The 25450-nt window shown below is 38.1% G+C and overlaps 1 protein-coding gene across 3 annotated transcripts in view; it reads left to right on the top strand.

Moving 5' to 3' along the window:
* Positions 1–25450, top strand: part of PEAK1 (pseudopodium enriched atypical kinase 1) — a 133442-nt gene that overhangs the window by 91751 nt on the left and 16241 nt on the right. For all 3 annotated transcript variants that reach the window (XM_037833332.1, XM_037833333.1, XM_037833334.1), the window contains 2 exons: positions 5046–5239; positions 18947–19692. In XM_037833332.1, the coding sequence (XP_037689260.1) occupies positions 5046–5239; positions 18947–19692 (940 nt within the window). The remainder of the gene's footprint in view (positions 1–5045; positions 5240–18946; positions 19693–25450) is intronic.

The raw sequence follows: 25450 nt of genomic DNA, 5'->3' as shown, positions 1-25450 counted from the left end.
AGAGAAGACCCATATAAACAAAATAATGAATGAAAAAGGTGACATAACTGCAGATCCTGAAGAAATTAAAAAAATTATAAGAGGATATTATGAACAACTGTATGGCAACAAACTGGATAATGTAGAAGAAATGGACAATTTCCTGGAAACATATGAACAACCTAGACTGACCAGAGAAGAAATAGAAGACCTCAACCAACCCATCACAAGCAAAGAGATCCAATCAGTCATCAAAAATCTTCCCACAAATAAATGCCCAGGGCCAGATGGCTTCACAGGGGAATTCTACCAAACTTTCCACAAAGAACTGACACCAATCTTACTCAAACTCTTTCAAAACATTGAAAAAAAATGGAACACTACCTAACTCATTTTATGAAGCTAACATCAATCTAATACCAAAACCAGGCAAAGATGCTACAAAAAAGGAAAACTACCGGCCAATCTCCCTAATGAATATAGATGCAAAAATCCTCAACAAAATACTTGCAAATCGAATCCAAAGACACATTAAAAAAATCATACACCATGACCAAGTGGGGTTCATTCCAGGCATGCAAGGATGGTTCAACATAAGAAAAACAATCAATGTATTACAACACATTAAAAACTCGAAAGGGAAAAATCAATTGATCATCTCAATAGATGCTGAAAAAGCATTTGACAAAATCCAACATCCCTTTTTGATAAAAACACTTCAAAAGGTAGGAATTGAAGGAAACTTCCTCAACATGATAAAGAGCATATATGAAAAACCCACAGCCAGCATAGTACTCAATGGTGAGAGACTGAAAGCCTTCCCTCTAAGATCAGGAAAAAGACAAGGATGCCCGCTGTCACCACTGTTATTCAACATTGTGCTGGAAGTGCTAGCCAGGGCAATCCGGCAAGACAAAGAAATAAAAGGCATCCAAATTGGAAAAGAAGAAGTAAAACTGTCATTGTTTGCAGATGATATGATCTTATATCTAGAAAACCCTGAGAAATCAACGATACACCTACTAGAGCTAATAAACAAATTTAGCAAAGTAGCGGGATACAAGATTAATGCACATAAGTCAGTAATGTTTCTATATGCTAGAAATGAACAAACTGAAGAGACACTCAAGAAAAAGATACCATTTTCAATAGCAACTAAAAAAATCAAGTACCTAGGAATAAACTTAACCAAAGATGTAAAAGACCTATACAAAGAAAACTACATAACTCTACTAAAAGAAATAGAAGGGGACCTTAAAAGATGGAAAAATATTCCATGTTCATGGATAGGAAGGCTAAATGTCATTAAGATGTCAATTCTACCCAAACTCATCTACAGATTCAATGCAATGCCAATCAAAATTCCAACAACCTACTTTGCAGACTTGGAAAAGCTAGTTATCAAATTTATTTGGAAAGGGAAGATGCCTCGAATTGCTAAAGACACTCTAAAAAAGAAAAACGAAGTGGGAGGACTTACACTCCCTGACTTTGAAGCTTATTATAAAGCCACAGTTGCCAAAACAGCATGGTACTGGCACAAAGATAGACATATAGATCAATGGAATCGAATTGAGAATTCAGAGATAGACCCTCAGATCTATGGCCGACTGATCTTTGATAAGGCCCCCAAAGTCACCGAACTGAGCCATAATGGTCTTTTCAACAAATGGGGCTGGGAGAGTTGGATATCCATATCCAAAAGAATGAAAGAGGACCCCTACCTCACCCCCTACACAAAAATTAACTCAAAATGGACCAAAGATCTCAATATAAAAGAAAGTACCATAAAACTCCTAGAAGATAATCTAGGAAAACATCTTCAAGACCTTGTATTAGGAGGCCACTTCCTAGACTTTACACCCAAAGCACAAGCAACAAAAGAGAAAATAGATAAATGGGAACTCCTCAAGCTTAGAAGTTTCTGCACCTCAAAGGAATTTCTCAAAAAGGTAAAGAGGCAGCCAACTCAATGGGAAAAAATTTTTGGAAACCATGTATCTGACAAAAGACTGATATCTTGCATATACAAAGAAATCCTACAACTCAATGACAATAGTACAGACAGCCCAATTATAAAATGGGCAAAAGATATGAAAAGACAGTTCTCTGAAGAGGAAATACAAATGGCCAAGAAACACATGAAAAAATGTTCAGCTTCACTAGCTATTAGAGAGATGCAAATTAAGACCACAATGAGATACCATCTAACACCGGTTAGAATGGCTGCCATTAAACAAACAGGAAACTACAAATGCTGGAGGGGATGTGGAGAAATTGGAACTCTTATTCATTGTTGGTGGGACTGTATAATGGTTCAGCCACTCTGGAAGTCAGTCTGGCAGTTCCTTAGAAAACTAGATATAGAGCTACCATTCGATCCAACGATTGCACTTCTCGGTATATACCCGGAAGATCGGAAAGCAGTGACACGAACAGATATCTGCACGCCAATGTTCATAGCAGCATTATTCACAATTGCCAAGAGATGGAAACAACCCAAATGTCCTTCAACAGATGAGTGGATAAATAAAATGTGGTATATACACACGATGGAATACTACGCGGCAGTAAGAAGGAACGATCTTGTGAAACATATGACAACATGGATGAACCTTGAAGACATAATGCTGAGCGAAATAAGCCAGGCACAAAAAGAGAAATATTATATGCTACCACTAATGTGAACTTTGAAAAATGTAAAACAAATGGTTTATAATGTAGAATGTAGGGGAACTAGCAGTAGAGAGCAATTAAGGAAGGGGGAACAATAATCCAAGAAGAACAGATAAGGTATTTAACGTTCTGGGGATGCCCAGAAATGACTATGGTCTGTTAATTTCTGATGGATGTAGTAGGAACAAGTTCACTGAAATGTTGCTATATTATGTAACTTTCTTGGGGTAAAGTAGGAACATGTTGGAAGTTAAGCAGTTATCTTAGGTTAGTTGTCTTTTTCTTACTCCCTTGCTATGGTCTCTTTGAAATGTTCTTTTATTGTATGTTTGTTTTCTTTTTAACTTTTTTTTTCATACAGTTGATTTGAAAAAAGAAGGGAAAGTTAAAAAAAAAAAAAAGAAAAAAGAAAAAAGACAAACAAGGGAAAAAAAAAAAAAAGATGTAGTGCCCCCTTGAGGAGCCTGTGGAGAATGCAGGGGTATTCGCCTACCCCACCTCCATGGTTGCTAACATGACCACAGACATAGGGGACTGGTGGTTTGATGGGTTGAGCCCTCTACCATAAGTTTTACCCTTGGGAAGACGGTTGCTGCAAAGGAGAGGCTAGGCCTCCCTGTATTTGTGCCTAAGAGTCTCCTCCTGAATGCCTCTTTGTTGCTCAGATGTGGCCCTCTCTCTCTGGCTAAGCCAACTTGAAAGGTGAAATCACTGCCCTCCCCCCTACGTGGGATCAGACACCCAGGGAAGTGAATCTCCCTGGCAACGTGGAATATGACTCCCGGGGAGGAATGTAGACCCGGCATCGTGGGATGGAGAACATCTTCTTGACCAAAAGGGGGATGTGAAAGGAAATGAAATAAGCTTCAGTGGCAGAGAGATTCCAAAACGAGCCGAGAGATCACTCTGGTGGGCACTCTTACGCACACTTTAGACAACCTTTTTTAGGTTCTAAAGAATTGGGGTAGCTGGTGGTGGATACCTGAAACTATTAAACTACAACCCAGAACCCATGAATCTCGAAGACAGTTGTATAAAAATGTAGCTTATGAGGGGTGACAGTGGGATTGGGAATGCCATAAGGACCAAACTCCACTTTGTCTAGTTTATGGATGGATGTGTAGAAAAGTAGGGGAAGCAAACAAACAGACAAAGGTACCTAGTGTTCTTTTTTACTTCAATTGCTCTTTTTCACTCTAATTATTATTCTTGTTATTTTTGTGTGTGTGCTAATGAAGGTGTCAGGGATTGATTTAGGTGATGAATGTACAACTATGTAATGGTACTGTAAACAATCGAAAGTACAATTTGTTTTGTATGACTGCGTGGTATGTGAATATATCTCAATAAAATGATGATTAAAAAAAAAAAAAAAAAAAGAAAACTTGTAACTGTCACCATTATTCACTTCCAGTTGAAAACCTAGAAATAACGTGTAATGGTATATGAGATGTTTCTTTTCTTTCTTTCCCTTTGCCCATAAAGAAAACAGGAAGAAGAGCTTGTTAAAATATGACAGTCTAGAAACACTTTTCAGTGAACCCAGAAGCCTTTAGAGATGCTTGATTTTGAATTTATTCCATTGACAAGCCCATTGAGATGTTCTAAGTAGGCCGGTTTTCTCTACCAGCATTTAAATAACCACTTCTTCCCCTTGTACCTTGTAACAACAGAATTGTCACAGTTCAGGCAGGTTGGGGAGTGGGGAAGATGGGAAAGGTAGATATAAAGATGGGCAGGTAGTGGTAAAATAAGGTTTGGAACACAAAGTATGGATGGCCGTACATTGGTATGTGGCCAGCAGGATGCTTCAGGCTCATTTTAATTAATGAAATTAACTAGAATGTGTAACTTTCTTTTCCATTTGCCTTGCCTACCGCATGCACATAGGCAAAGGCTGATGCTCTATCCTCCTGGCAACAAAACCTTCCTGGCCTCAGTTTACCTACTAAATAATTGCTTAATGTCCTTATTTAGATATTCATTGTTAGAGTACTATAGTATAATAGAGAAAATATAGTAGAGAAAACGTACTAAATACTTAAGTACATTTGTCTTTAACCAGTCAAACATTCAGTTCCTCTACCATCACCTGAGTATTCCCTACCTAAAAAAATGCTCCACTTCTTGCCTGTTTTTCTCAAGCTTCTCTCTGAGACTACCATACTCCCTCCACCAAAATGGATTCTCAGTATGTATGAATCAAGGTAAATAGAAGTATCAGCCTGGTTGAAGTGCTACCTTGTGTTCTGGCAACTGTATTGGAGCTTATGACCCTTGCTGTGACCATAGGGCCAGTTATTTGAATTTATGGGAAGTATATGCCTTCCTTAAATCAAAATTTAGCAGGACCTTGAATGCCAGTGTGACAGTGGTCTGATTTGTTTCAGTCATGTGACCCATGAAGTGTCCACAGAGGAGTTTTCTCCACGGGATCCAAGAGCTGTTGTGAAGCAAGATGGCAGGGCCAGTACTCCAGTCACATCAGAATTGCCTCAACCTGAACTGGAAAGGGAAGAAGAAAAAGAAGATATTTCGGATCCTATGGACCTGAGCCCTTGTAGTGCAACATACAGCAACTTAGGTAAGTGAAAATGTCACATAAGTAGTATTTAAACTTTGCCTTTTTATGCACTAGTCAAATGCTGTTTTTCCCTGGAGAGATGGTTTTTATTGCTCCTTGGAGCAAAAGTTGGACCACGGGAGTTATAAATTTAATTTACATCAGATAAAGTCCTGATGTTTACTAGCCATGTATTGAATCCCTTCTACTGTAATTCCTGTGCCATGTGCTAAGGGTGCTGACGTGGTCCCTGCCTTCAGGAACACACCTGGGGGGGGGGGGGGGAAGAATAGCTGATTAATTATTTCAGTATAATATGATAAATGCAGTGATAGAGATACATGTGGATTATTTTTTGATATTGCACAAGGGAAGGTGTCCAAAGAAAGCTTCCTGGAGATAATACCTGAGCGATTTAGTTAACTGACAGATGGAAGGAAGAGTATTCCAACCAGAGGCAACAGCCTGAACAAAAGCATGGAGATAGGAAAGAGCTTGTTGCGTGAGGGAACCACCACCATTTAGTATTGCTCAAATGCTGAGTGGAGAGTTAGACAAGATCATGTGTTTAGGCTAGAAACTGACTTTTTTGCCCATCAAAGGGTTTTAAGCAGAGTAATAATGTGATTAGATTTGTGTTTTAGATATTATTGCAGGGCCACGTAAAGGGTTAAGAAAGTGAGGGCAAAACTAAGGTAAATACAGGGGAAGCAGTGGACAGATTTCAGAGATATTTAAGAGGCAAAATACCTAGGGTTTGGTGGATTGGTTGTGGATGGTGTGAGGAATCTAGATTGCATCCCAGATTTCTGGCTTGGGGCAAGTGAACTCCAGCAAGTAAGATCCCTGTCGTTGGAGGGATTAAGGCAGAGGCTGAGGGGCTGTCTCTCAAAGAGGCTGTGAAGGAGAATCCTGCATTAAAAGGAGGGTTGGACTAAATTACCTCTAAGTTACCTGCCTATGCAAAGATTCTACAATTCTCTAATCATCTTCACATTTCTTGGGTTCTCAAATGGCTCTGATCTGTCTCCCTCCCTTGAGTGTCACCCCACAGTTTCTTTCTCTCTGAAAAGCAGAGCCTGCGGTTGGATAAGGACATCTCCAGGAAGTCAGGAGGAAGATGAGTAGCACGGGCTACCATATGCACCCGCTAGCAAGATTCTTATGGACCACTGACTAATCCTTAGACCCTATTTGGAAACCACTGGGGTATATTATGAAAGCGTTTTTCTACCTACTTTCTCATCTCCTTTTTTCTTTGTCTCTTTCCTCTGTCAAGTTATTGTAAGAAAAAATCATCCTAAGATCAGCTAGTGTACTTGGAAATAAAGGAGTCCTTAAGAAGACCAAAAGGTTGAGCTAACACTGTAGAAGAAATACTCTAATATATCCCTTTGGGCAATTCAATCACAACAACCCACATGCAGTTGAAAATACATTCTGTAAGGAAAGCACTTCCATTCTAAGTTCCAGAAGCTTTATATGATTCGGGAGTGTAGGAGAACATAGGACAGTCTACCCAAACCACTATGCTTGTTACCATTTTCTAGTTAGAAAAGATTTCATATTCAAGCAGCTTGTTGAATTTTTCCCATTCTTTTACATTTTATAAGGCATATTACAATATGAAAATTGTACTGTTTATTTATTGTATGCCCTCAGACAGAGTAATGTATCAGACATTCTTACTGCACCAAAATTTCTTTCATGATGTCCTTAGTAAAATATACAGTAGTTTTTACTGATTGTATGGTATGTTAAGGCATCTCTTCTTTAAAACTTTCTGTTAGCTAACATCAGCTAAAGTTATTTTATTGCTTTCTTAGGTACACAGACTGGTGGAGAAAAATAGGCCATTACAACCATGACTATTAAAAGTGCCTTATACATATTAACTCATTTAATCCAAACTTAATGGATTATTATCTCCATTTTTCAGGTGAGGAAAATGAGGCAAAGCTCCTTGGTTGAACCAAGATTGGAACTGAGTCAGTCTTAGCCACTGGGCTATTATGATCTTAACCACTAAATTCTTGTAAAATACTGAAGGGCTGCAGCTTTTTTTTAAAAATCATCCACTTTCAGACACAAAATTTAAGATTCCTTTTTAAAGCTTATGCTTGGAGTGCAAAATCTTAGGTTATAAATGCCCTAATTAAAAAAAAAAAAAGTTTTCTTTCTACCTATTGCTTTAGTTTTGAAAGTATGTGATGCTATAAAAATTCATTTTACTTAAGTGCTTAAGTGGCTATGTAGTTGACTCCATAGCATGTGATACACAGTTGCTCCTTTGGAAAGGTTTTTCAGCATAGGTTAAATTAATAACTGAGTAATAGATAGGGCTGACTGCATCGATTCTACAAGCTGAGGGTTTTTTTAATTTTGTTTTTGTTTTATTGTTTTTCCTAATGGAATAAGTATTTTAGGTAGCATTTAGAACTTAACTTTTTGAATACATTCAACAAACTATTTGTAAGAATGCAATTTTAAACTACCCCTTTGAGTAATTTTTTTATGATTTAAAGCCTGGCGGCTTAAAAAAAAAAAAATTCTTGCATTTACAGACTGAAGGAAACAAAACCTCTTAATGCAAAGCTTTTGATCTTTTAAATATTCTAGAACTATTTCATAAAGATCTCTTTCACTTTTTTTTAATGAGGCAGAGGGTGGATGGACAGATGGGAGAAACTGAGGAAGAAAGTTCAAGATTACTATCATTTTACTGCAGAATTTATTTCCAGAAATTATACTGTAAAGTAGGTTTAGGAAGCAGTTTAATATAGTGGAAAAAACATGGGTTGGGGGAGGGGGAGGCATTGTTCAGAAAGCTTTAGATTCAAATCACAGCAGTGTCACAGCTTGCCTGCATGGTGTTGGGCCAGTTATTGAACATCCTTGAACTTCTGTTTCTTCCTCTGAAGTGAGAGAATAGTAACATCTGCTTGCTTATGACAGAAGTACTTGGTACATAGAAGTGCTTAATAATTGTGTTTTGTCTTTTTCCCCCCAAAGATACACTGTTGTTTTCTCCTTTAAATATGTTAGATGTGTCAGCCAGAAAATGTAGATTTAAAATGTTTATTAAATGGTATTGAATAAGCAGAACAGCAAAATACAAATCAAAAATATTGTGGGCTGCTTGCACAACTTGTGACTGAGAGTTGGAAACACTAAACAGGATATGGGACCCCAAGGTGATTAGCAGGGGACCAGAGAAAAGATGACAAATAGCAGCAACTTAACTGTGATCAATCCAGTCCCCTGAGATCTGCTATTTATAACAACATAAAGGGACATAGTTGTTTTGTAGTTCCCTCATTTCTTAGGTAGTTCTGAAAACTAATAAAAACTCAATTGAAAATAGACCTTAATAACCCTACTTCAGAATCTCCCGTTAGACCTCTATCCTCCACCCTTGAGACACAGTTTCATTACTTGACTGTGGTTTACAAGAGCTGTTGTGATTCAGCCTTTCCCACAAAAAGCTACTGACTTATGGAATCCATGCATTTTTATTTTTACCTTAGAGATCACCCTCCAAGGTGCATTTTTTTCTTGTCCCTAACATAAATAAAGCAAACTTTATTATCTTTGTAACTGGATTAGTTATTAGATTTTAGAGCTACTCTATCCAGTACAGTAGCCACTACCACATATGGTTATTTAAATTTAAATTAAATTAAAATTCAGTTCCTCAGTCTCACTAGCAACATTTCAAGTGCTCAATAGCCACATGTGGCTAGTAGCTACTGTATTGGAGAACACAGATATAGAAGCTTTCCATTACACAGAAAGTTCTGTTGGACAGCACTGCTTTAAAGAATCAGTTATTTGGGGATTTGCATAGTCTTCTGTGTTGCACAAGAATCATATTGGTCTTTAAGCAACTTGACAACATCTGAAGAAGATTACCTCTTTCAAAGTGATGGTTTCCTCTGGGTGATAGTGATATGAGATCACTGAATGTAATAATCTGTAACAACTTAATCCTCTCCAAACTGAATCTTGCAAGGTGTCTGCCATCCAAAATGATTTCCCAAAGAAGTGTTAGAATGTTTTTTTAATCAGACCTTCAACATTTTCCCTGTATTTCTTATGTCTAGCTTGAAATATCTAGAAGAAAGACCTTTAGGTTTTTATGTGGCATATCTGACTACTTAATCAACCTGCTAAAATCTGGAGCATGTAAAGACTTCTACTCTTTCGGAAATAAGTTGGAGATTTTAGCTCCCTTTCACTCACTTTGTAACTAAGAACTCTACTGTCTATATTGCTTTTTAGAAAGATCTTTCAAGTCTCCCTTTACTTGAGGAAGATTTTTAGCTTGTTCCTTTCTGTGTCCCTACCACCTAGCACATCCTCTAAAACATGTGGTAGGTACTCAGAATGTGTTTGATTGAATGAACCAGAAATGAGTTTTGAGTTTGACTTTATGAAATTCACAGTTAGGGATATGAGGTTATCCTTAAGAAAGTTTATATAGGGAAATTTCAAGTCACAGTTTATGTGCTCCATTAATCAACTGTCCTTTTTTTTGTTAATATGGGACTTAATCTAGTGGGTTCCCAATTAAGGAATTATATAAGCCATGCCTCTGTTCACTTTCTGCATATCCACATTTCTCTTCTTACCTTGAATATCTCCTTCAGGCTGCACCCTTCAAACTGTGAAAGAAAACATCTGTATGTCTCCTTTAGCAGTGTATTGATTGTCAGTGTTAAATTTTAAGAGATGGATATATCTTAAAGAATGACATTACACTGCTGACCTTGGTGTTGCAATTATGGAATAATTTCACAGTAAATGGTAGTTTGGTGTTTTGTTTCTGTTTTTTGTATTTTTTTTTATCACTCTGAAGAGTATGCATTACCTTCATTCATTTATTCAAAAAATTATTATTGAGCAACTTCTATGGGGCCAGACATTGTTCCACATGCTGCAGAGCTAATGATTTGTGCCAAAGATTAAAGAACTGCACATGTTTAGATTATCTGGATGTTAAAAAAAAAAAAAAACAAGGTTGACAGCTTTGAACATTTGTTTGAGCATTTGTTGTACTTCCTAAAAATGTCATTATTTCTATTTAAAAAGAAATCATAGATGTTCCTGTTTTTTAAGCTAGCTGCAGTCACATTTAAAAATAGTTTCCTATATACTGGTATTAGCTGACAGAGTGAAATATTGAAATTACTTAGATAACAGCCCCAAATAAATAATCTCTGTTCTTAGAGAGGTTTTCACTAATGAGGACTTAGGATAAAATTTGAGTCTGTCAGCTGCTACACCACTGACATTCTTTAAAGCAGTCTGTATATTTGTTTGAGCCTAAGCCCATGGTGGTCTTTGGAGGTCAGCTTTGTTTTGTTCTTTGCATGAAGTTGATGTCCTCTGTGGTTTGCCAGTTGTTGCTTGCATTCGACTATAGTGAGACCCAGCACAGTTACATTGCCTAGATGGATTAGGACCCTTCCTCCTTCACTGCTAACACCTGCTGCCGGGGGACAGCATTATAGAGGGTGCTGGGTTCAACTATCGGAAGGCCCTATTCATTTGACAAGGGTGGTTCCCAGTGGTGGGGAGTGGCATCTACATTTATAAACTCCAGTCCTTATTTCCTAGTTTGGAGATGTTTGACTCTTCTTGCCCTCTCCCTTCCTATGCTACCTATACTACCATTATGAGCCCTGGAGAAAAATTAAGGGCTGAAGATTGAAATTACCATTTAAGTAGAAAGATAGGTTCCATTTATTTGGGCTTTAATACTTGCATTCAGCAAACATTTATCAAACACCAACAATTTCCCAGGTAGCAGGTTAGGTGCTGGGGCTACTAGGGCTACTGTCAAGGACTCCTGGTCTTTGAGAGGGACCAACACAGAGCTGGACTACTAGGAGCCTGTGTGATAATTGCCACAATGCAGATGTCTCAAGTTTAGTGCATCCTCCTCTGCCTGGAGGAGTCTGGAGAGGGTCACAAAGGTTTTGAGCAGAGCTTGAAAGAAGAGTAATTGTTTGCCAGGTAGGCAAGCAAGAGAGGGCATTCCAGGAAGAGGGAACAGTATGTACAAAGGCCTGGAGAAGTGAATGTTCAGTTAATTGCAGGTAATTAATTCAGGGTGATTTGAGTGTAACATGAAAGGGGACAGAGTCAGAGAGATAAGACAAAGTAGAAAAACAAGGCCAGATCATAAATTGTATGTATGTGTCAGAATGAGTATATCTTTTACCTATGAGAAATGGAAAGCTACCAAAGAATTTTTGAATAGGAGGGCATAATCAGGATTTTTATTTTGGGAGCTACGGGGATGATTGGAGGCAGGGAGACCAACACAACCAGGAGACCATGCCATTCCTGTCTTCTTGGAATAAACAGCTAATTGTAATCATTAGCCAGCTGCTTCTGTCTAAATGGATCATCACTGAGTGCCTTTAAACCCTAGCACCCTAAGGCTGGAGTGATTGCCAGGCTTTAAGCAAGCATTTGCTGTGGTCTGTCCCAGGTATGACTTCCGTGATAGTGCCTTTCAATAGGTCACTATTATGATTTAGTTATTATTCTGAGTTTTAATATGCAATCATCTTTTAAATATTGATCTTTAGAGATAACATTTTTCTTATTACATCATACCAGTCTTGTAAGTTGAAAGAGCCCTTTGTCAATCATTTTCCTCCCTGAGGAGTTTTTTTTTTTTAATGCAATTTTATTGAGGTATGCTCACATACCATACAATCCATCCAAAGTATACACTTGGTAGCTCACAGTATCATCATATAGTTGTGTATTCATCACTGCAATCAATTTTCAAACATTTTCATTACTCCAAAATAAAGAAAAAAATATAAAAAAAAGAAATAAAAAAGAACACCCAAACCATCCCATACCCCTTACCCCCCCCCATATTTGTATATTTTTGTCATTATTCTATTACTCATATGCCCATGCACTGGTTAAAGTCACCAGGTTTTCACTATCACACAGTCACATGATAAAAGCTATATAGTTATACACTTATCATCAAGAATCAAGTCTTCCGGATTACCATTCAACAGATTCAGGTATTTCCTTCTAGCTATTCTAATACATTAGAAACTGAAAAGGTCCTGAGGAGTTTTAAACACCCTTTTGGCTTCTTTGAAACAAAATCATTAAATAATTTTCTTTTATTCTCTCTTTTATCATTTGCTTTTCAGAATGTGATACAGAGCTTTGTCTGTCAATCTGAAGATATTTTTAAATGGAGAGAAAGCAAAAAGGGGTAGGAGTTGGGAATTTGAAAAGAGGAAAGTAGAGTTTGATTATGGTTTAGCCAAATGTATTTACCCAAAAGAACTTTTTTAGCCTATGGGAAGGCAAGATTTAGAACACAATCTATTTTTTTCTTTTTGAGAGTTGGTATGCCACAAAAATGTAGAGTATGTGATGTTATATCAGGCATGCTGAAAGCTGAGCTTACTGTCTGGTCCCAGAGATTTGAGAGGAATGTACAGTATTAAAAGTATAAAATAAAAACATCTAAGATACCAAGCTTTTAAAACACTGACCCAGGCGATTGGAATTCATTCACGTAAGAGAACTTGCCTTCCTTGGAGAAAAAAATTAAAAGCACAAACACTTTTAGACTTGGGAGAGTGGCTTGACCTACTTGCATGGGCTGTGGAATGCTGATGGTTTCACTTGGAACACAAAAGTTCGTGATTCCCATGTGGAAATCTTTAGTTAATCACCTCAGCTCCCAGGAGATCATATCCTGCTGTTTGGAAAGAGAAAGCCACCATTAATTATCTTTATGTCTTTCCTACCTTGGCTGTCCATTTCAATTTTGGAATGATGACCAGCTCTTCTGACTCTGTCCTTCAGTTCGGCAGCCATTTACTACACGCCTGCTGGGTGCCTCACACTGGGCCAGGTTCTGAGAGGGGTGCAAAAAAAAAAATACATACCATATGCATATGTATATGCATGGCTAAAAATACTATAGCAGAGCCAAAAACTGCTACAAGAACGTAGAAGAAGAAGTGATGGCTTCCCATTTGGAGGTGGGGGAGTAGAGAGTAGGGAAGTCTTCAGTAGAGAACTGAACATTTGAGCTGGGGTTGGAAAAAAAGTAGAATATCAACTTTTTAGGACAGAATACCTTTATTAAGGTAGAGATACAAAAATAAAAACATGGAACATATTAAAATAGCAGGAAGTGAGTGATTCAAGTGGAAGGGTTGATTAAGGAGATATAATGGTTGATAAGTCTTAGAGCCTTGCTGAGGAATTTGGATTTTATTCTGTAAGTGGCAGAAAGTGGCATGATCAGCCTTCTTCTCATTCCTTTGATAAGCATTAAAGAGCATCCATGTCTGTGATTCTTTTTTGTTTGTACTAATTTGGAGAAATGGGTAGAAAATGGCAGCCCAAAAAGCCTATTCTGGGGCCTACATTGGAAACAGCAAGAATAGGCTTATGTTTCCAGCTTTTTATTCCATTTACTCCATCAGCCACTCTCGATCAGACTCTTTGGTTAGACCTTACACAAATGAGACAGTCTCCACCTTCAATGAGCAGATCAGTAGGAAATTCAGACAGGTACACATGTCAAGTGTGAGTACTAAGAGAGAAATGTTCACAGGGTCTATCTGAGGTCCCAAGGGAGGAGAAGTCAATTTTGCAGTGTGGAATAAGAAACTTTTCCTAGAGGGGAGAATGTTTAAAGCTGAGAAGAGAGGGAAACCATTCCTGGAAGAGGGAGAAGCGTGAGCAAAGGCACAGAGCAGGAAGGAAATGTGAAGTGGCCAAGAGTGCTGGAGAAACTGCAGGCAGTTTGGTGGACTTTAGGATGCAAGGGGAAATGCTGGGGGAGATACAGACAACCAGGGCCAGGTCAAGAAAGTCTAGCTTGCTGTGCTTGGAAATTTGCACTTTATCCTGAGGACATTTAGAGATTTTTAAGCAGAGGAGTGCCATGAGCAGCTTTGGTGTTTGAAAAAATAAAAAATAATAAGTCTGTCTACTGGCTCATGCGTTGAGGGAGACAAAACTGGAGATGGTGATAGCAATCAGGAGACTGTCACAGTAGCCAGGCAAGGGTGATAAGGGCCCGAGCTGGTGCAGTTCATTGCTCCTAGGGTCCTCCATAGCACTTCATCTCTGAAAGTTCTGGGTCAGCATCTGGAAAATGACGGCTTGTTATAAATCATATTTCTGTCATCTCATGATTAAACTATGGTTCTGACTTCTCACATTAGCCAAGGAAAAATAGGGGACTGGGCAGATCTGGGAGGGAGGCCCCACCATCACAGGGAGAGGTGAGTAAGTACCAAGCTCCTGCATTCTTGGTGATACTAAGGACATGGAGAAATGGGAAAAAGTGACTCAAAACTGAACTTGAGATGGTTTCTAAGAATGGATTGTCAGTTTGCTTTGTTGAGTATAATTTATATACCATAAGAGTTTTGTTGAGATATAATTTATATACCATAGAATTCACCCTTTTAGAGTGTATGATGACTGGCATACATATACCCTGGCAGCTACTAATCTCCTTTCTGTCACTATGGATTTGCCGATTCTGGACTTTTCATGTAAATGGAATCATCTAGTATGTGGCCTTTTGTGACTGGCTTCTTTCACTTAGCATGTTTTCATGGTTCCTCCATGTTACAGCAAGTATCAGTACTTCATTCTTTTTTATGGCTGAATAATCTTCCAGTGTATAGATATACCACAATGTGTTTACCCTTTCATCTGTTGATGGACATTTGAACTGTTTCCACTTTTGGCTTTTGTGACTAATTGTGCTATGAATATGCATGCACATATGTTTGTCTGAAGACCTGTGTTCTAGTTTGCTAATGCTGCCAGAATGCAAAACACCAGAGACGGATTGGCTTTTATAAAAGGAGATTTATTTGGTTACACAGTTACAGTCTTAAGGCCATAAAGTGTCCAAGGTAACACATCAGCAATCAGGTACCTTCACTGGAGGATGGCCAATGGCGTCCGGAAAACCTCTGTTAGCTGGGAAGGCATGTGGCTGGCATCTGCTCCAAAGTTCTGGTTTAAAAATGGCTTTCTCCCAGAATGTTCCTCTCTAGGCTGCAGTTCCTCAAAATGTCACTCTTAGTTGCACTTGGGATATTTGTCCTCTTTTAGCTTCTCCAGAGCAAGAATCTGCTTTCAACGGCCATCTTCAAAATGTCTCTCGTCTGCAGCTCCTGTGCTTTCTTCGAAGTGTCCCTCTTGGCTGTAGCTCCTCTTCAGAAGCTCACTCTCAGCTGCACTGAGTTCCCCCTGTCCATCAGCTCATTTATATGGCTCCAGTGACTCAACTTAGACCCACCCAGAATGGGCGGAGCAACACCTCCATGGAAATTATCCAATCAGAGTCATCACCCACAGCTGGGCTGGGCGCATCTCCACAGAAACATTCAAAGAATTGCAATCTAATCAACACTGATAACGTCTGCCCACACGAGATTACATCAAAGATAATGGCATTTAGGGGGACATAATACATTCAAACCAGCACAACCTGTTTTCAGTTCTTTGGGGTATATACCTAGGAGTAGAAATACTAGGTCAGATGATAACTCTGTGTTTAACTTTTTGAAGAACTACCTGTTTTCCAAGGTGGCTGTACCATTTTAACAACCCACCTAGCAATGAAGGAAGGTATCAGTTTTTTTACATCCTTGTCAACACTTGTTATTTCCCATTTTCTTGACAATAACCATCCTAGTGGTTGTGAAGTGGTATCTCAATGTGGTTTTGATTTGTATTTCCCTAATAACTAATGATGTTGAGCATCCTTTCATGTGCTTATTGGCCATTTGTATAGCTGCTTTGGAGAATTGTCTGTTCAAATCCTTTGTCCATTTTTAAATTGAGTTGTCTTTTTATTGTAAAAGTCGTTTAAAGATTCTGGATACAAGTCTCTTATCAGATATATGATTTGTACCTATGTTCTCCCATTCTGTGGGTTGTCTGCGCACTTTCTTAAGGTGTCCTTTAAGGAGAAAAGATTTTAATTTTGGTGAGGTCCAATTTATCTTTTGTTTGCTGTTGTTGCTTGTGCTTTAGCTGTCATATCTAAGAAATCATTGCTTAACACTAGGTCAAAAAGATTTATTCCTATCTTTTCTTTTAAGAGTTTTATAGTTTTACTTATAGGTCTTTGATCCATTTTGAGTTAATTTTTTTAACTTTTTATTTTGAAATATTTTCAAACTAACAGGACAGTTACAAAAATAATTTTAAAAACCCACACAAAGAACTCCAACATATCCCCCACCAGATACCTAGATCCACCAACTTCTAACATTTATCACATTTTCTATATCATTCTATCTATCCATCTCTCCATCTTTCTATCTCTTTCTAACCATTTTGGAGTGGGTTGTATTATACCATGCTCCTTGAATATTTAATACTTCTATGTACATTTCCTGAGAACAAAGATATTCAGTTATGTAACCATCTTAAGTACAGTTATCAAGTTCAAGCCATTTAACATTGATATAAAGCTTACAGTGTATACTTCAGTTTTTTCATATGTCCCAATAATGTTATTTTAGGCCTTTTCTCCTCCATTATTAGATCCCATCTGGTGATTATATTTACTTATCATTGTCTCTTTAGACACTTCTTTTTTTTAATTGTGGAAACATATATACAACAAAATCCTTCCCGTCTCAACCACTCCCAAGTATACCATTCAGTGGGATTAATCACTTTTCATAATGTTGCACTACCCTCACCATCATCTATCACTGGAACTTTCCCATTACCACAAGCACAGTCCTGCACCCATTAAGCATTGTCTCCCATTCCCTCTCACCCCTGCCCTTGGTAACCTGTACTCTACTTTCTGTCTCTCTGAATTTGTATGTCCTGGCTATTTCATATACATAGAATTATACATTATCTGATCCTTTCTCTCTGACGTATTTCACTGAACATGATGTCTTCAAGGTTCATCCATGCTGTAACAGGTATCAGGATTTTATTCCTTTAAAGGGCTGAGTAATGTTCCATTGTATATATAGACCACATTTTGTTTGTCCATTCATTTGCTGATGGACGCTTGGGTTGCTTCCGTCTTTAGACTATTGTGAATAATGTGGCTATGAACATTGGTGTACATGTATCTGTTTGAGCCCCTGCTTTCAGTTCTTTTGGGGGTTTACCTAGAAATGGGATTGCAAAGTCATAATGGTAACTAACTTTTTGAGGAACAAAATTGTTTTCCACTGAGGCTGCACTATTTTATGTTTCCATCAACAATGTACTAAGGTTCCTATTATTCTGCATCTTCACCAGCACTTGTTATTTTCTGTTTGTTTTTTTTGTTTGTTTGTTTGTTTTTTAAATACTCATTCTAGTGAGTGTAAGGTGGTTTTGATTTGTAAAAATATTGTTACATACCTTTGGTGGAGAAAGGGGGTCCTTAGATTCACTGTATATATTGTTGTAGTTTGTAAAAACTCTTAGGTATTCTTGAGGGGACTTTTGTGCATGAGAAATGTAATATATGATTATCAGTACAATCACAGTTTATATTGGTGCCTACGCTTGGCATTACTCCAAGGATATAATTTTAACAAAGCAAGTCACCACCTCTTATTCATCATGCTCCTCAGAACCATCAACAGCCTTCCGCTCTGTCTGTCCAGTTGTGAGTAGGAGCATGGTGCTCTTGACTGCAACATTGACTGGAGGCCTCACTTTAAGAACATGACTGATTTTAGTAGCTTTTATAAAAGTTTCCGATTATATTTCTCTGACTTTAAAAAATAGTGCCCTCTCCCCATTATACAGTTAACCCTGAAGGTGTCATTGAACACACACGTGTTTTATCTTCTCCTAAGCATAAATGCTGGAAAGTTAGCAAAGATGGTTGGTTCTATAACTAGATGGTCCAATTTTCACAAGTAGCTTCTCTCAGACTCTCAAGTCACAATTCATATGCCCCAAAACATAAAATAGAATCACGTAAGAGTTTGTGAATGACTGCTTAGAACAACAGTTAACTGCTCATATACACTGTTCCCCTTACCACAGAATGATAGGAATCTTATACCAAAACCAGTTTAAACAATGCAGAATCCATCTCTGTGGTGAAATAAAATAGCATGGTTTATGAAGTTTCATTCAAATGTGTTGGATCAAAAATGACAAGTGCTCTATGCAGTATAACATAACTTGGGAACAAAGTTAAAAGAACAGAGTAGCACGAGTCTAGAGGTCCCATTGTCAATTTCAATTATGTTTATAATAATGAATCCAAGCATTTTCTTTATCCACAAATGCTGTGATCTCTGTTCTTTTACAATGTGAGTTATTTGAGTATCATTCCTTAGTATTTTGGTATGGTGAATTCAGCACTATGGGAGGAGGACTGGAGAAGCTAGATCCCTTTTTGAAAACAGCCCATCACCCAAGCTAGTCCCCTTTTCCTCTTGCAATGAAATATTAAGACATTACTCACATATGCTTTTCTCACCAAGTCTTGGACTCATATTGTCAGCATTTAGGTATTTGTTCTTTACTTGTTTTTTTGTTTTTTGTTTGTTTGTTTGCTTGTTTGTTTGTTTTTTGCATTTTGAATCAAGGCATTGATAACTTCTTGCACTCTGGTGGTCTCCTCGTTCTTTTCTGCTTAAATTTCAATTTATGTTACGAGCATGAAAACTTAATTATTTTTTTCTTTTCTTTCTTTTTCTATTTTTTTAAACAATGCAGGGCAATCTAGAGCAGCCATGATACCTCCCAAGCATCCACGGCAGCCCAAGGGAGCTCTGGATGAGGCCATTGCCTTTGGGGGGAAAACAGACCAAGAAGCTCCTAATGCTTCCCAACCCACACCACCCCCCTTGCCAAAGAAAATGATCATAAGAGCCAACACAGAGCCAATCTCCAAAGACCTCCAAAAATCCCTGGAAAGTAGTCTTTGTGTCATGGCTAATCCCACCTACGATATTGACCCCAACTGGGATGCCAGCAGTGCTGGCTCTTCCATCAGCTGTGAACTTAAGGGACTGGACGTTGAGTCTTGTGACTCCTTGGAGAGACCTCTGCACAAGGAGAGACCTGTCCCCTCGGCAGCAAACAGCATCTCCAGCTTAACTACTCTCAGTATTAAGGACAGATTTTCCAACAGCATGGAATCCCTGTCTAGCCGGCGTGGTCCCTCCTGCAGACAGAGCCGAGGCATCCAGAAGCCACAGAGACAAGCACTTTATCGAGGACTTGAGAATCGGGAGGAAGTAGTAGGTAAAATCCGAAGCCTTCATACAGATGCCTTGAAGAAATTGGCTATTAAATGCGAAGACCTCTTCATGGCTGGGCAGAAAGACCAGCTCCGTTTTGGAGTGGACAGCTGGTCAGACTTCAGGTTAACCAGCGACAAGCCATGTTGTGAAGCAGGTGATGCAGTTTACTACACAGCTTCATATGCAAAAGATCCACTTAATAACTATGCAGTCAAGGTAAGAAAATATTACAAATATGATTTTAAACTTAACCAACACATTGTTTATTGCAATGAGTCCAACCTTCCTTCCTCCTTTCTTTCCTCCATTCCTCCTGTCAGCAAAAAGTTATTGAGCATCTACTTTACTCAAGATACTCTAATAAGCAGGGGGCTTAATTATTATCCAGAAGAGAAAACAGATATGAAAAGAGAATTACAGCACAGTATACTGGGTGCTAAATTAGATGTAAACACAGAATTCTGTGGGAGCTTGGAAGGACCTTAACCCAGACTGTAGTGGTCAGAGAAGACTTCTTAAAGTAGGAAATCCTTGAGCTACAACTTTTTTCAAGGGCTAGCTATAAAATAATATCTATTATTTGCCTTCCACTTCAGGTTTCTGTCTTTATATGCTACCAAGTAAGAGACCCTCATATCATCCCTGCTCTGTATCTCCTCTTCTTCCTGTAGAAACATTTTTATAGAGAAAAATAAGTAATTTTGTTGCTGTGCTAAGAACTTTATTTATATCATGTAATTTAATCTTCACATCAACTTTATGAGGTTAAGATCTTTGTCTCCATTTGACAGATGAGGAAAAGGAAGCTCAGAGAAGAATAACTTATTTAGGGTCACACAGCTTACCAAATAGAGCCAGGATTTAAACCCAGATCTCTCTGATTCACTAACCTTCACTTTGTTCATTATGTCACTTATAATATCTTACAGGTATATTACCCATTCCAGATAACCTACTATTTCAAAAGGGCTAGAACTCTTGACAGCAAGAATTCTTGCCCAATTACATTGGCTGTAACAAGAATCCATAGGCTTCCTCGGGGTAATAAATAAACCATGAACTTTAAAGCCCAAAAGATCTGGGTTTAAATCTTGCCTCTGTCATTTAGTAGCTTTATCACAAGTTGCTTCTCTAAGTCTCATTGTAAAGGAGATAATAATGGTACCTATTTCATGATGTTGTTTGGATAAAAAATGGCAAAGTACCTGACACAGTGCCCCTGATAAATGTTCATTTCTTTCACTACCCCCTAGTTTCTTCCATAGGTGACTTTAAGAGAGTAACAATCTTTGAGCCTCAATTTCCTCCTCTTTCAGATGTTTATGGGGATAATCCATCTACTTTAAAAGGTTGAGGTGAGAATCAAGTCAGATGGTACATGTGAAATGTTTTTGGAAAACACAGAGCTCTGTGTAGACTTAAGGTAACTTCTACAGTCACCTAGTCCCTTTTTACTGATTCTATTCACTGGTTTAAAACCAACTAACACATCTAAAAGACTTTTACATGTTAATTTGGCTTTGACAGACCAGATTGTATCTTAGTAAATTAATGGATAACCTGGAAGATTGGCTTTACCTGTCTGTCAAGACAAGATGTATGTGCTAGGTGCTCTGTGCAGTTGCGGCACCTACACCTCTTGACTGTCTGATGGCACTGACACAGCGAGTGAGCCTGTGCTCCGACCCATACTTTTTAAATTAAACTGAGGGGTAAACTGCAGAGAGGGGATACACATTCAGCGTTAATACATTGCTGTTGAGTCTACAAAGGCATTTTGAGATTGTGTGTAGCCCTCAAGAGCTATTGTATCCATTGGGGTTATGGTGCCTCATCAATCTTGGGCCTTTATTGCTTCAAGATCAACAGTGTAGGATTAGTACCTATTTCAGAAAGGGGTATTGAACTATCGTTCTTTCAAAACAATGGAGAAGTAGTGCTTGACTAACTTTATGTATTATTGCCTTGCAATCTTGTCTCTTTCCCAAATCAATGGTCTGGTATTGATTTCTTTGCTTATAATGATGCAAAAGCAATCTCCAAAGAACAGGTGGCAAGTGGTTATATACTGGGAGTTGCTGGCAGGATTTGGAAAGAATATTTTACACTAAATACTGAATATAAACATCTCTTTGAAGATCCTCTGGGCATTTCCAGAAGTACCCAATTGATTGTACAGCCTTAGAGGACTAGTTAAACTACGAGGACACTGTGAATCCCATCTTGGCAGAGATCAGCAAAAGAAACCAGCTGTTGGCCAACACAAACAGCTCTTTTTACTGTCTTCTTAAAATATCCCTTCCCATACTAATGGAATTTAGAGTAGGCTAACAGACTAAAGACGCTAAAAGGTCTTCAAAGTGTTGCGAAAAGAAGATCAATGATAAAATTTAGCAATTTGAATGCCAAAGGACACTACTCCTTAAATAACGAATCCACCGACTGCAGTGATGGAGTGCTAAGATTTTTACTTTGAGTATTGAGTTGTCTTTGTTATAAAATAAGTAGTTTCAACTCAGGACTTTACTTGGATTTGGGGATTTTCTTTCATATTTATTCTATTTTTTTATTCAACATGAATAGTTTTATTGTTTCTACTGGTCTTAAACTAAAAGATATTGCATTATAGAATAAAAAGCAATAGATTTGGAGTCAACTGACCTGGGTCCAAGTTGCAAGTCATGGAATCACTCTTGACTTCCATGTCAATGGATACCAACCACCCTTCCCACCCTTCCCACCCTTCCCACCTCATAATGATTTAATAATGCATGTGTGTTTATGTAGTGAAACTGCTCGATAAAGTATGTACAAAAATAAAGTAAAGCATTATTGTTATTGACAGTAATGGAAAATTACTGCTTGGTATGTTATAGATCACTATTACTCTTCTTTAACATTAGGCAGTAGCCTGAGCATATTTAGATAAATCCTGCCCTTAGATATTCTTCCTCAATACTTCAAATTTCTTTAAAATTATGAGAGAAAGCTACAATACTCTAACAGCTTGGAGAATTTAAGTACTGCCAAAAACTGGAGATAACTTAAATGCCTGATATTAAGGAAACAATTTAATAAATTGTGGTACATCAGCCCAATGGAATGTTTTGCAACTATTAAAAACAGTAATTATGAAGACTGTAACATCATGGAGAACATTTTTTGTAAAATGTCACATGAAAATAGCAGAATGCTAAATAGTATGATCATAACTTTAAAAAAAAATGACCTAAAAATGGTAATATGCAAATATTTACTATGTTAGAGTGGTAGTCTGATAGGTGATTTTGTTTTTGTTAAAAAATGATGCCATAATATGTTTCAATGAAAATAATTAAAGAATTAGAGGTGTTGGGTCATTTGACACTGGGCTTCTTGAAGGCAGGTGTCCTGTGATTCATCTCTTTGGCTATGGCCCCATCCTCTGGCTCAAATTATAAATAGCTCCTCTTTCATGCTACCTGGCCTTTGCACATACTCTCTCTTCTGTCTGGTTAGCTCTTCTCCTGGGAGGCAGTTTGATACAATGAAGAATTTCTGCATTGCGATCTGTAGGTAACCTATTTCAAATCACCTGAGAGGTTCTTATTAAAAATGTAGATTCCTTGGCTCCATGTTAGACCTACAGAATCAGAATTTCTGGGAGTGAGACCTGGGAAGCTGCATTTGTAGCAAACATTTCCAGGTGGCTCTTAACAAATTTGAGGACTATTGACCTGGTGGTCAAGAATTTAGGCTTTTAAATCAGGAGAGACCTGTGTCCAAATTTGTGTTACCTTGGCCCAGTTACTTGCCTTTTCTAAGCCTTTTCTCCATTTTTCTGTAAAATGGAGACAATATTTCATTCTTCTTAAAGCTGTTATGAAAAATCACTTGAAATAATATGTACATGATGTATATAGTGCTCAGATCATCATTTGGCACTAAGTGTTCAATAAATGGTTCTATTATTCCCACATTCTCTTCTCATGTACGTGGAAAGCTCCTATGTGTCCTTAAAGAATCCATCTCTGTAAATTTTATTTTTTGGTCTTCTGAGATGGCTCCTCTCTGCGTACCTATGCTTTACCTAGTAGATTTCTCTGTTATCACACTTACTGTGCTACAGTTATACAATTGCAGTAACACGCCTCCCCTCCTCACTGTCACACTTGAGCTTCTCCATGGCAGGACCACGGTTGATTAATCCTTACATCCTCAACATCTAATACAGTATTGTGTACATATTGGGCATTCAATAAATATTTCTTGACCCTTCAACAAGCATTACTATATAAAACATGATATATGTGTGGGTAACAGAAGTATGTACAAATAAGTCAAAGGTCTGGCCCATGGGAAAGACATAAAAAGGCATAAATAACTTTAAGACAGATTTTAATGAAGGTTCAGAGTGATATGCAGAGATGTAAAGATAAATGAGGATTAATGAATGAAAAAAGTCAGTGTTAGCACTTATCTCAGGGCCAGTAAGAAAGGGTCTGTTCCGAGAGGTCACTCTGGTGGGCGCTCTTACGCACACTTTAGACAACCCTTTTTAGGTTCTAAAGAATTGGGGTAGCTGGTGGTGGATACCTGAAACTATCAAACTACAGCCCAGAACCCATGAATCTCGAAGACAGATGTATAAAAATATAGCTTATGAGGGGTGACAAGGGGATTGGGAAACCCATAAGGACCACAATCCACTTTGTCTAGTTTATGGATGGATGAGTAGAAAAATAGGGGAAGGAAACAAACAGACAAAGGTACCCAGTGTTCTTTTTTACTTCAATTGCTCTTTTTCGCTCTAATTATTATTCTTGTTATTTTTGTGTGTGTGCTAATGAAGGTGTCAGGGATTGATTTAGGTGATGAATGTACAACTATGTAATGGTACTGTGAACAATCGAAAGTACGATTTGTTTTGTATGACTGCGTGGTATGTGAATATATCTCAATAAAATGATTAAAAAAAAAAAAAAAAGAAAGGGTCTGTTGTGTCCACTTTACACTGAGCTTTATCTATTCTTGGTGGCTATGGAGTTAGGCTATGGAGAGATTTGGAACCAAATGTAGAGGCTTTAAATGTTGAGGTTGAAGTTAGACTTTATTTTGTGTTTTGTGGGAAGCCACTAAGGATTTTTAAACAGAAAATTAATGTAAGATTAATGATTTTGGATGGTGGCTACAGCAGGAGAGGAGAGAAGAACTGGAAGCAGGGAAACTGTCATTATGCTATTGCAGTAGTCCAGGTAAATAATAATGAGTCCCTGTAATAGGTCAGAGAAAAAGAAGGGGCAGAGGTCATGAAAGAGCTGTGGAGGGCAGTAGGCTGAGTGTCGTGAATGGCTGGATGTGGTATAAAAGCAGTGATGCTAAAATTTCAAAGCTGAACAACCCCAAGAGTATGGTGATGCCATTAACTGAAAAATGAATCAGAAAATCCAGAAAGATGAAGCTCTCTGTGGAGCAGGCACATGGGACAGTCAAATTGGGAAAAGCCAATGGGAAAGAAAAAATTTGTTGGTTTGGTTCTCAGAAGAAAGGCCAAGGCTAGAAATATGGTTACCCAGTCCTCCCCTAGACTTGATTTAGTTCAAACTGGGGGAGTATATGAGATTGCGGAAGTAGAGTCTGCAAAATGGGAAAAGATCCCCCTCTAACTGACCCAAAACATAAGCAATTGGAAAAGCAGTAGCAAAGGGCAGAGAACCTCAGGACCACAAAATGGGGGAATTAAGGGTCCAGGGTTGCAGAATGAGAACTCAGAAGAAGACAGGAAGGAGTTCAATCTCTGGTAAATCTCAAGCAACTAAAAGCTTGGTGACAGTGAGGGTGAATACAAGACACAGTGAGTTAGAGAGAGAGTGGGAAAAGGAGGCCGTGGAGGCCGTGAGCACAGCCTACTTTTTAAGAAGATGTTTTGGTGAAGTAAAGGCCAATTTGATGCCCAAAGAATATTTAACCTTCAGCTCCTATTTCTGTCTCATCC

This window comes from Choloepus didactylus, chromosome 4 (assembly GCF_015220235.1).
Source record: "Choloepus didactylus isolate mChoDid1 chromosome 4, mChoDid1.pri, whole genome shotgun sequence".
In the NCBI taxonomy this organism is placed as follows: domain Eukaryota; kingdom Metazoa; phylum Chordata; class Mammalia; order Pilosa; family Megalonychidae; genus Choloepus; species Choloepus didactylus.
Note: the sequence above shows the minus strand (reverse complement) of the source record. Positions and strands in the feature narration are given on the sequence as shown.